Below are 15,029 nucleotides of genomic sequence, written 5' to 3'. Positions count from 1 at the left end.
GCCGGGACTCACAGCAGCTCCTTGCTCCCCAGAGCAGCACCCACACTCGCCAGCTGTAATCTGTTTATCTCCTTCTCCCCTGACCCGGTTCGGGGTTCCCTCCTCGGGGATCTGAGCCCCCTCCCCTCCACCCGGCCTCGCTGGGTGGAGATCCGCGTTCGCACCGCGGCGCAGAGAGATGTTATGCCACTCCGAGCCGCTAGGGGGCGCTACCGCCGAAACTCCGGACCGGCCCCGCCCCTCCGCTCCCAACCGTCACTCCGGGCCCGGCAGGCGGCTCTGCCCCCGCTGAGCGGACGGCGGCGGCCGGGCCCTGGGGGCCACCATGCTGCTGCCGCCGGGCCTGCCGCTACCGCTGCCAGCCGTTCTGCTCGGCCTCGGGCTCGTCTTGCTGCTCGCCGGGCTGCTGGCGCGGTCAGGGCCTGGGGGCGGGTCGCTGGGGCCGGGGGAGGGGCAAGGGAAGAGGTGGTGGGGGGCTGTGGTGGGGGGGCTGGGGGGCGGGGTGGGGGGGTGTCCGGGGGTGTAAGTGGGGGTGTGGGGTGCAGTGGGGTCTGTAGTTGGGGATGTGTGGTGTAGAGGGGACTGTAGGTGTGGGTATGTTGCATAGAGGGGTCTGTAGGTGCGGGCGTTGGGTGTAGAGGTCTGGATGAGGGGTGTAGGGGGGTCCAAAGGGGTCTCTGAAGGCCCCTAGGTATGGCTGGGGAGGCACCAGGGTGCTGGGGGAGAGGTGTCAGGCTGAAGGAGGTTGGGGTGGAGGCTGACAGGGCATTAGGAGCTTATAGGAGTCAAGGGATCTTGCAGGGATGGACATAGGGTGATGGGGAAGTCAGAATGGATCTCCAACGATATGGGAGGTGTTTGGGCTTTAGGGAGCCCCTGTAGTTCAGGGATGCTGTAGAGCTTGGAGGGAAATGTCAAAGGTGGAGGGTATTGTGTGAGGGGGATACAGTCAGGTATGGGGGTTTTGTGGTGCTTCTGTCCAGATCTGGGGGGGATCTCGTGGGCTGGATGTCGGGAGAAAGGGGGATTTGGAGCACAGGGCTTGGGGTGGAGGCTGAGGGACCCACAGACATGAGGGTCTCTGGGACAGTGCAGGTGGTAGGAAGGGAGAAGGTGTGTGGCTCAGCCAGCAGAGGTGGACCCTGTCCCTTTGCATATACCCACAGGTGGCTGGCATGCCGCCTGGCCATCACCTGGTGCCGGCAGAAGCTGCAGGCAGAGCTGAAGATTGGCTCCTTTGGCTTCTTCTGGGCACAGAACATCAGCCTCAAGTTCCAGCAGGAGCAGCAGACAGTGGTGGGTACCTGTGGAGGAGTCACAGCTGGGTGAAGGTGGGATGGATGCAGTCCTTTTCAGGCTGGCAGCGAGTCTCTGCAGCCAAGCTGCTGTCACACAGCCCCAGGCCTGCAGCCCTTTCTCCCTTGGCTGAATGCAGGGGTTTGTGAGAGCTCCCCACATCATGTTGGGCAACGGGAGCGTAATGAAAGCATTGGGGTGAGCTAATTTTTCTCTCACCTGCTTTTATGTTCTTGCAGGAAATTGACAACATCTGGATCTCCAGTAAACTGAGCCGTGAGCTCCCGTATGTACCCATGCCCCAGCTCCTTCTCTGCTCTCCTGAGGGGGGTCTGTCTCACCTCTGGTCCTGCTGACTGCCTCTGCACCTTTCTGTGCTGCCCATTTCCCACGGCCTACTCTGCAGGAGTGAATCATTCTCCTTTGGGTGTCTCATGGTGGCACCCCTGGGGCTGGATGTGTGGGCCCTTGTAAAGGTTGCTTTTGCTGGTTCTCCTGCAGACGCTACTTTGAGCTGTGTTTTGGTGAAGTGCGAATCCGCACAGATCTGCTGAAGAGCCATGGGCTCCAGCCATCCTTCCCTGAGGCTCCCAAAGAAGCTGATGATGGCAAGAACAAAGCAGACCTGGCCCTTAAATCATCCTTGCTGCGGCTCCTTAGCCAGGTGAGCTCTGGCTCCATGAGAGGGTGTTGCAGGCTGTGCTGCTGTTGCGTAGCCCTCACCATACTGCCTTCCACCAGCTCTTTTCCATCCACATGGACTCCATCAACATCATGGTTCTACATGTGGCCACCTCAGAGTCTCTCTGGCACATCCAGGCCAGCAAGACACGTCTTCTCCTCAATGGTGATGGGAAGAGGTAATGCTGTGTTCATGCCCTTTATCCCACCAAAAAAGGGAGGGAAGGGGCCTGGTTTTGCAGGGCCTTCAGCCTCAGTCTTCCCTCTGCTCTCCCCAGCCTGAAGTGTGAGGTGAACCTGACGAAGGTCAGCAGCAAAGTGCTGCGGAGCAGCCAGCAGGTGAGTACTGGGGAAGGGAGAAATTCAGTGGGCCTGGGCACCAGTGTTGAGGCTGGATGATGCTGAATGTCCTGCAAGGCTCTCAGCTCCATGCTGCGCCCAGTGCATTATCTACAGCCTCCATCAGCAGGGAGCTGGGTGACTCCTGGTGTATTCCTTGCCCATGTCCCTACGCAGGATGACACGTGCCTGGCAGAGCTGGCCCTGGCACTCTCCATCTCACTGGAGATCAGCAGCAAGCAGCGACTGGTGGGCGTCACGCTGGGTGTCCGGACCCTGCAGGCAGAGCTGCACGAGGGGCTTTTCTGCAGCCCTCTGTTGCACCGTGTGACAGCCAGAGCCCCTCAGCCTAGCCCAGGTCAGGGACAGGAGCAGGGCTGGCAGTCCCCTCACTTCCACTGCAGCCAGAGGGATTTGGCTGTGCTATCACTGCTTACCAGTGCAGGGAGTGGGAGTCTGGGCGAGAGCCTTTCTGTGACTTTGTGTTTCCTGCTCCAGACTCAGCAGAGTCCCTGAAATCCCCGTCCCTGCTGAGCAGGGACACACTGCAGCTCATCCCCAGGAGGATGGATGTGAAGTTGGAGAGCACCAGCGTGGTGCTGTCTATGAACAGCCAGAAGAGGTAAGGAGATGGTTGTTCTAGCCACGATCAGTGCAGGGTCCTGGGAATAGCTGTGCCACTTTCTGCTTGTCCTTTGCTCTGCCTAACTGCAGAGAGAAAATCCCAGGGGGAAGGACTGAGAGCAGTCTGGGGCTGTGGGCTCTTGGGGAAGAAAGTAGGCAGGGAATCTGGTTCTCCAGCACGATAGTGTGAGGGGATATTCTGCTGGTGTAATGCTGGTGTAGTGTTGGGCTGGGCTGCAGCTGCAGTCTGGGCTGTGCTTTGTCCATGATAGCGTGCTAGTCAGCTGGGATAGGAGATGTAGGAGATTGAGGTCGTGATGGTGCAGCTCTCTCCTGGCAGTGACCCTCTGCTTCTCCTAGGCACCTCACCTGGAGCCTGAAGCTGCTGCAGTTTCTATATCAGCGTGAAGAGGAGCAGATCCCACTGCGCAACTTCACACCCACCTCAGATCTGGACCAAATGAGTGTAGACCTCCATCTGGAGGGCAAGTAGCCAGGAGAGAACCTATGGTGCGAGGCTGCTGCCACTTCTGTCCAGCACCCCTCACTTTTGCTCCTCTCCCTCCCCAGATGGCCTTCTCCTGTCCCAGAGCCGCCAGCGCATTGTGTGCCTCAACTCCCTGAAGACCAGCGTGCAGGTGAGCAGATGCTGGACGTGCTCCTGTCCCCTGGAGGGGCTGATTTGACTCCAGGCATGAGCTTGCTGCCACCCTGTGCTCTCCCTGCCCTAGGTCACAGCCATTGACCTCTCAGCTGCTGTGCTACTCAACACCTGCATCATCCACTACCGCCACCAAGAGTTTTCGCACTGGCTGGGCCTGTTGACACAGGAACACAGGCAGCATTCGGCACCTGTCCCCAGCCAAGGGCACAAGGGAAGGTAAACTCAGCTTCAGCTGCTGGTTTTGCAGCTTGTTCCCTCTTAGCTGCTGCTTTCTGGCAGGGTGCCTGGGCATACAGCGCCTTCTCTGCCCTGCACACAGCCTATGGGTCAGGGAGGCTGATGTGGAGGGTGGACCCTACAGGGAGGGTGTCCCTTGGAGCCTGTTCCTTGGCACACAGGACCCCTGTAATGTCCCATCCCTTCTTGTCCTCTATAGGAACTATCCCCAAATCATAGCACCCGTCATACTGAGTGCCTCGCTGTCCAATGTCAATGTGTCGGTGCAACTGGGGGATACTCCACCCTTTGCTTTGGGCTTCAACTCCATCTCTGCAGGTAAGGGTTGGCTCCAGGGTGCTTGCTGAGCTCTTCTTGTGGGGTTGGTGGAGAAGTACTGGGGATGATCATCATCCTGAGCCAATGGCATGGGAATGGGGAAAACTTTACTGTGTCTGAGTTGTCTGTTTGGGGGCTGCCAAGCAGGCAGCAGCAAGCCCTGCCTGTACTCACCTTCTGTGCCTGCAGACTACCAGCACCTGCGTCCCCAGAGCGTGCACCAGCGAGTCGTGCTGGTTGTGGACCACCTTTGCTGGCGTGTGGGCAATGACTCGCACATCCAGCGTGCCCCCCACCCCCCCAACATGCACGTGTGGGGGGAAGCCCTCATCCTTGACTCCTTCAACCTGCAGGTGAGTGGCGAGCTGAGGGGTGGCTTTGAGGGGGGAGGATGCTGCCTATCCACAGCTCCAGACAAGACACATAATGGCATGGGGGCATCCTACATATGGAGAGTGATCAGCCTGTTTGTCCTGCAGGGCAGCTACAACCAGCCCTTGGGCATGTCCAGTGCCCAGTCAGACACACTCTTTTTGGACTGCACCATCCGAGGGCTACAAGTGGAGTCATCAGACACCTGCACCGAGTGCCTGGCCAGGGTCCTGTCCCTATTCTGCCCACAGCCCAGTGGAGCTGAGCTTGCTGAGCAACCATCTTCTGTCCAGAGTGAGCCCTGGATACTGCTCTGGAAGGTAGATCTGAAGGTGGAGGATGTAAATCTTTTCACACTCTCAGCAGTGGTGGGTAAGTGCAGTTGTGGCATCCAGAGCAATTCTAGATTACTGTCCTGGAACAGCCTCACTGTTACAGCCTGGCATACTGTTCCTCTAGGTGCCCTGGAGCTGCGGCTGGACACGTTGACTGTCCTGGGGAGTGCTGAGAGCTGCACAGTCAGTGCCCAGGGCATGGTGCTGGCCTTGGTGAAGAGCATTACGGAGAAGATGCAGCCATGCTGCAAAGCTCCCGCCATCCCCAACCCTGTAGCCAACCTCTCCATGCTCTCCATCACCTACCACAGCAGCATCCGCTCCCTGGAGGTAGGATATGGGCCTTGAGCCTCTGTTTTATCCTATACTGGCATGTATGGGGCAGCGAGAGGGCTGGCCAGCCTTGAAAGATGATGGAGAGCAGGACACAGCAGTGATTTGTTGCTTGCTCTCTCCCCGCTGTAGGTGCAGTGCGGTGAGGGGCTGGCGGTGCTGTGGAGCCCACCTGACCACATGCACCTGTACCATCACACTCTGGCCACCCTGCAGTGCCTCGAAGCCTTGAGGAGTGCCCTCAGCCATGGGACACCTCCCTCCCTATCCCCAGAGAGCCCAGCGTCCCCTATGGTCAGCCCTCCTGAGACATTAGAACTCCTCCAGGCAGACGGGGCTCCTCCCAAAAGACTCCTGTCTCTGTCGCTGGAGCTGAGCTCTGCCAAGGTCACCGCCTTTGTTTCTGAGGCCAACTACATCAGCCTGGCTGCCGAACGGACCTCTGTGAGCTGGCACGGCGGTGCTCTGCACGGCTACTGCCCTGAGCTGGCAGCCGGCTTTGATGGACACAGCATCTTCAGCTTCAAGGAGGTGGAGGTGAAGCTGCTGCCAGAACTGGAGGAGGTCATCTTGCACCGTTGCGCCTTCCCCACCCTGCACACACTCCGCAACCGCGGCTGGGCTTTCTCCTTCGCCAGCGTGACCATTGAGTTCCCCTACCAGTACGACTTCTCCCGCACGCTGGACGCGGCCGTGGGTGTGCAGAAATGGTTGAAGGGTTTGCACCGGCGTGGGCGCCCTGCCAGCACGGCTCTGCCTCCCGACCTCCTGCTCAAAGTGACGCACTTCTCCTGCGTCTTCCTGGACGATGTCTTCGAGGTCAAGTTACGGGACAATTACGAGCTGATGAAGGATGAGAGCAAAGAAAGTGCCAAGCGTTTGCAGCTGCTGGATGCCAAAGTGGCTGCGCTGCGCAAACAGCACGGCGAGCTGCTGCCTGCCCGCAAGATCGAGGAGCTCTATGCCTCGCTGGAGAAGAAGAACATTGAGATCTACATCCAGCGCTCGCGGCGTCTCTATGCCAACACACCCATGCGGAGGGCTCTCCTCACCTGGACCTTGGCCCACCTGGAGCTGGTGGCCATGGCTGACGAGTCTTTCCACGGCACGGAGCGCGTCGTCGAGCAGATGAGGGACATCGACAGCGTCAGCCCGTTCCCCCCCGAGGGGCTGGAGATGGTCACCCAGTGGTGCCGCATGATGAAAGGCAGCGTCAGCAGCTTCTTTGGTGAGTGATCTTGTGTGTCCTTAGAGGACACTTAGATGACAGGACAAGGGGAAACGGCCGGAAACTGCAGCATAGGAAGTTCCACACAAATGTGTGCAAGAACTTCTTTACAGTGAGGTGACGGAGCACTGGAACAGGCTGCCCAGGGAGGTGGTGGAGTCTCCTTCTCTGGAGATGTTCAAGACCTTCCTGGATGCCAACCTGTGTGACCTGGTGTAGTTAACCTGCTTTGGCAGGGGGGTTGGACTCGATGAGCTCTGGAGGTCCCTTCCAACCCCTACAATTCTGTGATTCTGTGACAGCACAGTGTCTGCACGGTCCTGGGCTTTTAGGATGGACCTACTGGCTCTGCGTGGTGTGCAGCCAAAGAATAGAAAATGATTTTCGAAGATGCGAGGGAATGGAAATGCAGAAAAGGCACAGCCGTGTGGTGGCTGATGCTGTGGCCTAGACTGAGGGGATCAGAGCCTTTGTCCTTTGTCCTTTGCTGCCTCATCCACCAGCCCTTGCTCTGCCCCGCAGTGCGGATCCGTGACTACCCACGCTACCTCTTTGAGATCCGGAACTGGCAGCTCTCAGGGCGGCTGATCGGAGCTGAGCAGTGTGGCCAGGCCTGCTCCCGGCGCCGCCAGGTCCTGAAGCTGGGGCTGCCCTGGGGAGATGCGATGGTGGAGAGGAACATGCCTCCCCTAAAGTTCTACCACGACTTCCACTGTAAGAAGCAGAGGGGCCGGGGGGGCGCTGCTGGGGTGGGGACAGGCAAAGGGCTGAGCCGATCCCTGTGTTCCCAGCTGAGATCTCCCAGTTCACCATTGTGTGGGGGCCCTGCTGGGACCCAGCCTGGACCCTGATCAGCCAGTGTGTGGATCTGCTCACCAAGCCCACAGAAGACCCCAGTGCCCCGTTGCCTTGGTGGGACAAGAGCCGCCTTCTTTTCCACGGGGACTGGCACATGGACATCGAGCAGGCCAACCTGCACCAGCTGGCCACTGAGGTGAGTGCTGCTGGGGTTGGGAGCAGATGTAGTGGGGGGGGGGGCATCTCACACCTTCATCTTCCCACGCTTTGTCTGCAGGACCCCTACAACACCACGGAGAACATGCACTGGGAGTGGAGCCACCTCTCCTTCCATTGGAAGCCTGGACAGTTTGTCTTCAAGGGCAGCCTAGACATCAATGTCCGGACAGCTTCCAAGTGAGTGTGGGCCCTGTAGTGTGCGGGCTACGAATGGTGCCAGAGGGGTAACTGGGGACCTCTTTCCCCTTTCAGATATGATGACTGCTGCTTCCTGCACCTGCCCGACCTGTGCATGACGCTGGACATGCAGTGGCTGTGCCACGGGAACCCCCACGACCACCATGGTGTGGTGCTGCGCTCCCCTGAGTTCCTGCCCGAGGTGCCAGTGGGGCAGCAGTACGACTCCTACCGTGCCTTCCGCTCTGAGAACCTCAACCTCTCCATCCGGATGGACCTGACACGGCCCAGTGAGGGTGGGTGACAGCACCCCAGGGATCCCTCCAGGGCAGAGGGGATGGTTTTACTGATCCTTATCAATCCTTCATTGGATGCTCTTGCGTCCTTGCCTCGTGGCACTGGCTGATGGTGGGTGTATTCTCAGAGCACTCCCAGCCCCGGATCCTGCTCTACAGCAGCACGCTCCGCTGGATGCAGAATTTCTGGGCCACGTGGACCAGCGTGACGCGTCCTATCTGCCGTGGGAAGCTCTTCAACAACATGAAGCCCAGTAAGAAGAAGTTGGGGCAGCATTACAAGCAGCTGTCTTACACTGCGCTCTTCCCCCAGCTGCAGGCAAGTCTTGGGGATTGGTTGCTGGTGTTATTTCCCTCTCTGTCCAGCTCTCAGCACCTGCTGTCTGCTCCCTTACAGGTACATTACTGGGCCTCCTTTGCCCAGCAGCGGGGGATCCAGGTGGAGTGCTGCCAGGGGCACATCTTCACTCGTGGCACGCAGCGGCTGATCCCACAAGGTGAGTTGGGGCCCTGCTGGCAGTGCCTCTGGGCAGGGTGGGGACCTGGCTGATGCCTTTCGCTGTTCTCCAGCCGGCACGGTGATGCGACGCCTCATTTCTGAGTGGAGCATCACACAGATGGTGAGTGATCTGAGCCAGGTCACTGTGCACCTCATGGCCTCCACCTGCGACGAGAACGCTGACCACCGTCTGGATACCCTGGTGAAGAAAACTCACCTGCTGAGCCTGTCTTCCCTCACGTACCAACGGCACAGCAACCGCACAGCTGAGGAGGTACTGCTGGATAAACTGAGCTGTGCTGGCCTGGTGACATCCCCCTGGAATAAGGGGATCTTCATCTTTGGGCACAGTGCGGGAGGGCAGAGGCCGGTTGTGGCTTTACTGTGCTGAGGCTCTGACCTTTGTGCCCAGGAGCTGCCCCTGCGGGATGGGGACGATGGTTTCCATACACACCAGCTGCACCTGGTGGACCTGCGAGCATCCTGGACCACCACAAACCGGGACATTGCCTTTGGTCTGTATGATGGCTACAAGAAAGCGGCTGTGCTCAAGCGCAATCTGTCCACCGAGGCTCTGAAGGGGTTGAAGATTGACACACAGCTGCAGGCCAAGAAGCTGAAGCGAGGCCCCCTCTCTGCTCACTCTGTCCCTGCCAAAGTGACTGCTCCCATCACCAGCGGCCGTCCTGAGAGAGCTTCCTCTGGAGGTGTGTGTGGCTGTACGAGCCTGGCAGCACGTGCTAGCCTAGAGCTTCTCCAGCCTTCATATCCTCAACCTTGCACTGATTTTTTTTTTTCTTTTTTCCTTCCCTAGGAGCCTACATGTTGCAGAAGCTCATTGAGGAGACAGATAAGTTTGTGGTCTTCACAGAGGAGGAATCAGGAGCTAGTGAGCAGCTGTGTGGCATCGCTGCCTGCCAGACTGATGACATCTACAACCGCAACTGCCTCATTGAGCTGGTCAACTGCCAGGTACCAACCCCTGGCCAGCCTCTGCTCCCCTGGCCTTGTGGTCAGAGGGGCCATGGCTGGTCTTGACGCCCTAGGGTCTCTTTTTTAATTCCACAGATGGTGCTGCGTGGTGCGGAGACAGAGGGCTGTGTGATTGTGTCTGCTGCAAAGGCTCAACTGCTGCAGTGCCAGCACCACCCTGCCTGGTATGGGGACACACTGAAGCAGAAGACATCTTGGACGTGCTTGCTGGATGGCATGCAGTACTTTGCCACAACAGAAAGCAGCCCCACAGAGAGGGAGCATGGGCAGCTCTGGCTGGAGGTGAGAGACTGGGGTTGCACATGGTGGATGAGCTGCAAGAAGGACAGCCACCAATGCATCTTTGCCTTCCTAGGTGAAGAATATTGAGGAGCATCGGCAGCGGAGCCTGGACTCAGTGCAGGAGCTGATGGAGAGTGGGCAGGCAGTGGGTGGCATGGTCAGCACCACCACAGGTACGGCTTGGGGAGCTGGGCACCACGCTACCCGACTCTGCTTGCATGTGACCCTGAGGTTGGCAAAGCTGAGATGGCTCCAAGAGCAGAGCCAGCTCCAAACCCTGTGCTTGAGAGGTCTCTGGCGTGGCCTTCTGACTTCGGTTCCCCTTCCTGTCTGTCCCCAGACTGGAACCAGCCCTCAGAAGCCCAGCAGACCCAGCAGGTGCAGAGGATCATCTCTCGCTGCAGCTGCAGGATGTACTATATCAGCTACAGCCATGACATTGACCCTGAGCTGGCCACACAGATAAAGCCCCCCGAGACTCCTGCTAACCAGGAGAAGGAGGATCTGCTAAAGAAGCAGGAGGGTGGGTACATGCACACCGTGTGTCTCAGCAGAGCTTTGGGCTGACCCACAAGTGTCTACTGAGCCCAGGGGTGATCCATCTTGTACCTGCTGAGATCAGAAGGTCCCCACGTGTCCTTCTTGTGTCCCTATAGGAGCTGTGGACACATTCACACTCATCCACCACGACCTGGAGATCTCCACAAACCCTGCACAGTATGCAATGATCCTTGACATAGTTAACAACCTGCTGCTGCACGTGGAGCCCAAACGCAAGGTACTCAAAGAGCTGCGAGTCCCCTTGTCACGTGCCTGCATCCAGGGCGCCCCTTCACTTCCCCTATCCTTGTGGCTAGGAGCACAGTGAGAAGAAGCAGCGGGTGCGCTTCCAGTTGGAAATCTCCAGCAACCCTGAGGAGCAGCGCAGCAGTATCCTACACCTGCAGGAAGCTGTGAGGCAGCACGTCGCACAGATTCGGCAGCTGGAGAAGCAGATGTACTCCAACGTGAAGGTGAGCCCATGTTCAGGGTAGGACTTGGAATCCCTGCCTTGGGATGGAGGGTGCTGAGGGCTGTCTGTCTTCCAGTCCCTGCAGGATGACAGCAAAAACGAGAGCCTGCTCGACCTCAACCACAAGCTACAGCAGCAGCTGAGCCAGGAGAAAGCTGACCTGCAGCTGGAGAGCGAGGAGCTGAACATCCTGATCAGGTATGGGCCATCGCTGGCTTCCACAGTGTTGTTCTCTCTCTAGGGCTCCCCTGTCCCAGCATTTCCCTATCTGCTGCAGGTGCTTCAAGGACTTCCAGCTGCAGCGAGCCAACAAGATGGAGCTGCGAAAGCAGCCGGAAGACGTGAGCGTGGCACGGCGGACTGAGTTCTACTTTGCCCAGGCACGCTGGCGCCTGACGGAGGAGGATGGGCAGCTGGGCATAGCTGAGCTGGAGCTGCAGCGCTTCCTCTACAGCAAGGTACTGAGCTGGCTGGTGGCTCTGCAGCCCCTGTGCGTGGGCCTGGAGGTGTGGGGTTAATGATTCCGTGTGCGCAGGTCAACAAGTCTGATGACACTGCTGAGCATCTGCTGGAGCTGGGCTGGGTCACGATGAACAACCTCCTGCCCAACGCTGTGTACAAGGCAAGGGGAGCAGCTCTGCTTGCTTGGGGACCTTTTGGTGACCTGGCCCTGTGGCTCTCCTCACTCCAGTCACCCACTTTCCTCCCTGCAGGTGGTGCTGCGTCCCCAGAGCTCCTGCCAGTCCGGCCGCCAGCTGGCACTGAGGATCTTCAGCAAAGTCCGGCCGCCTGTGGGAGGCATCTCCATCAAGGAGCACTTTGAGGTGCTGGGGCTGTGCTGGGAGGTGCAGGGCATGGGCAGAGTTCACCCAGCTCTGACACATCTCTCTCCCTGCAGGTGAACGTGGTCCCACTCACCATCCAGCTCACCCACCAGTTCTTCCATAGGATGATGGGTTTCTTCTTCCCTGGACGCAACGTGGAGGAGGAGGAGGTGGGGGATGAGGAAGACAAGTCCAAGCTGGTGACAACGGGTGAGTGGGGTGGGAGAGGTGTGGCAGTGTTTGATCACCCTCCTGCCACCCGAGCGACTTCTCTGAGCAGCTCTGGCTGCGTGTCTGGATGGTTTTGGGGAGCTGCTGGTGGGATATGTTGAAGAACAGGAACCTGTTCTTGGGTGGGGAGGGGGCTATTGGGGACAGCAACAAAGCCAGAGGGAATCTGGGTCATGTCTGATCCCCAGCCGGACCCCAACCACTGCCTCCTTCTGCCCTCCCAAGGGATACCTGTGGTGAAGCCACGGCAGCTGATTGGGGCTGATGACTCGCTGGGCCCAGGGAAGGGGGTCACTCAGGGACTGAATCGCACCTCAGGGGTCAGGAGATCATTCCGAAAAGCACCCGAGGTACGTGCTGCCCTGTGGGGGGAGTAGGGAGAGCGCTGCTGTGGTTGCAGTGTCTTGGCCTCCCTTCCTTTTTATCCCCTGCTCCCTCCCACCGTGTGCACGTACATCCTTCACATCCCTACGCTGCACCTTGCTATGATTCCTGCAACATACCCAGTGCCAGAGCAGCTCCCGCTGCTCCCCGGTGAAGCAATGCTGTGGCCCAGTGCCCAGCTGTCCCCTCCCCACTGCTTCCTGGCTCTGTCCCTTGTCCTCACCTTCTGCTCGCATCTCTGTCCCCAGCATCCCGTGGATGACATCGACAAGATGAAGGAGCGCGCGGCCATGAACAACTCCTTCATCTACATCAAGATCCCCCAGGTGCCACTGTGTGTCAGCTACAAGGTGAGTGGCCATGTGGGAGCAGGGGCGGCAGCGTGCCACTCTGCCTCACCGCCCTTTCCCCTGCTCAGGGCGAGAAGAACAGCGTGGACTGGGGTGACCTGAACCTGGTGCTGCCTTGCCTGGAGTACCACAACAATACCTGGACGTGGCTGGACTTTGCCATGGCGGTGAAGAGGGACAGCCGCAAAGCCTTGGTGGCACAGGTACATGGGGACGGTGCTGTCCCCCTTCCCACTATGGGGGCAAAGCCTCTATGGGGACAGGCTTGCCCCAGCATGAAGCCAAGGGTGCTGTGTGCAGCCCCATGGTGCTGAGCCCTCGCTCCTGGTGCAGGTGATCAAAGAGAAGCTGCGCCTGAAGCCTGCAGCGGGTGCAGAGACACGGGGGAAGCTGGAGAACAAATCAGATGGGACCATCCAGCAGCAGGAGGAGGACGAGAAGGCACGTCTGCTCATCGGGCTGAGCGTGGGCGAGAAGAACCCCAGCAAGAAGTCCATCTTTGGGAGGCGCAAATGATGGCAGCACCCGGCAGGCCGGGAAGGGACTGGGGTCCCCTGTGCTCCTCATAGCAAAGGGGCAGCCCTATAGCAGTGAGGGGACCACGCTGCTGATGCCTGAGGCGGGGGGCAACCCCATTGCTGTGGGGCCTGGAAGCAGCCGTGCTGCGGGGCTGCTTTGTGGAGTGTAGCCCCCCCCCTGTGCCAAAGGTCCTGTAGGTCCTTGCTGCATGGCTGCTGGCCCCAGGGCCTGGTGAAGCAGCAGGATCGCTCCAGGCTGGGAGAAAGGGGAACAGGAGAGAGTTTAAATAAGAGTTTTTAATTTGGAACAGCCTCGGTCCCAGGGGTTGTCATTCACCCTCCCGGCTTGCGTCGCACTGCTCTCAGCACAGCAGCACCTCGGCCGTGTAGGTTCACCCCCTGCACATCCCACGGGGTTCTCCTGCCCCATTTAAGGGCTCCCCCCTCATCCAGCTCTGCATGACCCCCGCTGCCTGGAACTCTATGGGGGCTGGGGGTGGGGCTGCACTGACCCTTTCACCCTCTTAATTTGGCAGTTGCCCGGAAGGAAGGAAGGAAGGAAGGAAGGGGGGAGGGAGGGGAGGGAGGATGGATGGGAGCACCCCCAGCTCCTACCGGGGGCTGGGATGGGGGAGGCTCGGAGTCCGTGCCTGCCGCCCGGCGCGGATGGGGGGTGGGTACCGCACGGAGCCCCGGTGCCGGGGGGGTCGGGGCGGGGCGGGGCGGGGCGAGGTTATGTAAGGCGGCGATTAACGGGGCCGGGCCGGGCGGCGGCGCGATGGGAGCAGCCAGCAGCGGGTCCGGCCCGGGGCCCCCCCAGGTGCGTGAGGTGGCCCCGACGGCGTCCCCGCGTCCCCCTATCCGGTGTCTGACCCCGGCCCGCTGACGGCTGCCCCCCCGGTTCCGTAGGGCCGAGCCGTGGGGTCGTGGGTGCGGGCGCTGCTCCGCCGGAGCGGGTCGGTCCAGGGGCCGGTGCCGGTACCGGGACTCGCTGTGGCCGCCGAGGAGCCGCCGTTCCCGGGGTGGCCGCTGCCGCAGCTCGTCTCGCTCTTCCTGCCGGAGTTCCCCGTTCGCCCCTCCGCCCGGCAGCAGCAGCTCAAGGTGCCGTCCGGGGACAGATGCAGCGCACCGGGGAATCCTTCTGCTTCACCGGGGACTCCGCGCGTCCCGCGTGCCTCCCGACGGGTCCCCTTGCACCCTGTGCCCGCTCTATTGATGTCCTACCGGGATTTCCGAGCGTCCTGTTCGGGTCCCCGTGCGGTCGGTGCCTTTCAGAGAGGTTTCTGCCCTCCCTACGAGGTCCCCGTGCATCCTTACAGCAGTCCGCGACCGTCTCACCGAGTCCCTTTCTCCTCCCGTCTGGGTCCCCCCTGTGCGTTCCCTCTGCGCCCCGTGTGCCCCACACTGCGATGCCCCCATCCCTCGTGTCCCCATCCTCTACGTCCCCCCTTGTGCCCTATTGTGTACCTCAAGGACTTTATTTCCACCTCCCCTGCCCTGTGCCACTCACCCACCCAGGGGGGGTGTACTCATCATTCCATAGCCTGTACAGCTCCTGTCCCCCCCCTCCTCCCAGATCCTGGGCTTGGTGGCCAAAGGCTCCTTCGGTACCATCCTAAAAGTGTTGGACTGCGGGCGAGAGAAGGTCTGCGCCGTGAAGGTGGGTGCTGCCCCATGGCCTGGGGCTTTCATGCTGTCCCAGGGACCCCCCCCCCATCCTGACAGTCCCTCTTCCAGGTCGTGCCCAAAGTGGAGGTGCTGCGCCGTGACACCCTTAAGCAGTGCAAGGAAGAAGTCAGCATCCAGGTTAGGGGAGAGAAGGGGGAGTTGCGGGGGGCACAGGGAGGGATCCCCCCAACCCAGGGGCCGCTCACCCCATCTCCACTTTGTATCCCCAGAGACAGGTCAGGCACCCGTTTGTCCACGGCCTTGGGGACAGCTGGCAGGGCCAGCGCCACCTCTTCATCAGTGAGTGACCATCTGCCCGCAGGCTCCCCCCAACCCCCCCTGCTCTGCCTG

The 15,029-nt window shown here is 60.0% G+C and overlaps 2 protein-coding genes across 4 annotated transcripts in view; both read left to right on the top strand.

The window, feature by feature from the left end:
• Positions 1-368: 368 nt before the first annotated feature.
• KIAA0100 (KIAA0100 ortholog) lies at positions 369-13,320 on the top strand. Of its 3 annotated transcripts, XM_042811315.1 has the most exons (39): positions 369-414; positions 1,167-1,296; positions 1,536-1,582; positions 1,798-1,960; positions 2,038-2,156; positions 2,256-2,316; positions 2,494-2,674; positions 2,815-2,938; positions 3,301-3,425; positions 3,511-3,578; positions 3,672-3,820; positions 4,041-4,159; positions 4,349-4,512; positions 4,639-4,903; positions 4,991-5,196; positions 5,332-6,427; positions 6,950-7,141; positions 7,219-7,421; positions 7,503-7,621; positions 7,697-7,917; positions 8,046-8,236; positions 8,315-8,414; positions 8,488-8,690; positions 8,829-9,123; positions 9,231-9,388; positions 9,485-9,691; positions 9,765-9,864; positions 10,032-10,214; positions 10,348-10,469; positions 10,549-10,704; positions 10,780-10,901; positions 10,981-11,161; positions 11,239-11,325; positions 11,417-11,527; positions 11,602-11,737; positions 11,984-12,108; positions 12,391-12,492; positions 12,561-12,695; positions 12,826-13,320. In XM_042811315.1, exons 5-39 carry the CDS (start codon positions 2,053-2,055, stop codon positions 13,006-13,008), a joined length of 6,294 nt encoding a protein of 2,097 aa, XP_042667249.1. In that variant the 5' UTR covers positions 369-414; positions 1,167-1,296; positions 1,536-1,582; positions 1,798-1,960; positions 2,038-2,052; the 3' UTR covers positions 13,009-13,320. The 3 variants fall into 3 exon arrangements, with proteins under 3 accessions (XP_042667249.1, XP_042667247.1, XP_042667248.1); XM_042811314.1 differs by lacking the exon at positions 369-414 and having other exon boundaries at positions 1,070-1,296; XM_042811313.1 differs by lacking the exon at positions 369-414 and having other exon boundaries at positions 1,069-1,296; positions 8,046-8,414.
• A 468-nt stretch (positions 13,321-13,788) lies between these two features.
• RSKR (ribosomal protein S6 kinase related) overlaps positions 13,789-15,029 on the top strand; it is a 3,274-nt gene continuing 2,033 nt past the window's right edge. Inside the window, exons 1-5 of the mRNA XM_042811304.1 lie at positions 13,789-13,830; positions 13,920-14,111; positions 14,587-14,670; positions 14,748-14,816; positions 14,909-14,978. Of these exons, the coding sequence (XP_042667238.1) occupies positions 13,789-13,830; positions 13,920-14,111; positions 14,587-14,670; positions 14,748-14,816; positions 14,909-14,978 (457 nt within the window). The remainder of the gene's footprint in view (positions 13,831-13,919; positions 14,112-14,586; positions 14,671-14,747; positions 14,817-14,908; positions 14,979-15,029) is intronic.

This window comes from Centrocercus urophasianus, unplaced genomic scaffold (assembly GCF_019232065.1).
Source record: "Centrocercus urophasianus isolate 14NV4802_14NV808 unplaced genomic scaffold, USGS_Curo_1.0 seq_1271, whole genome shotgun sequence".
Taxonomy (NCBI): domain Eukaryota; kingdom Metazoa; phylum Chordata; class Aves; order Galliformes; family Phasianidae; genus Centrocercus; species Centrocercus urophasianus.
Note: the sequence above shows the minus strand (reverse complement) of the source record. Positions and strands in the feature narration are given on the sequence as shown.

Coding starts and splice junctions, on each gene's coding strand:
- KIAA0100 (XM_042811313.1), top strand. CDS start 1,072: ATGAGGGTCTCTGGGACAGTGCAGGTGGTAGGAAGGGAGAAGGTGTGT. Junction 2,939..3,300: donor TCTATGAACAGCCAGAAGAG/GTAAGGAGATGG, acceptor TGCTTCTCCTAG/GCACCTCACCTGGAGCCTGA. Junction 12,493..12,560: donor CACTGTGTGTCAGCTACAAG/GTGAGTGGCCAT, acceptor TCCCCTGCTCAG/GGCGAGAAGAACAGCGTGGA.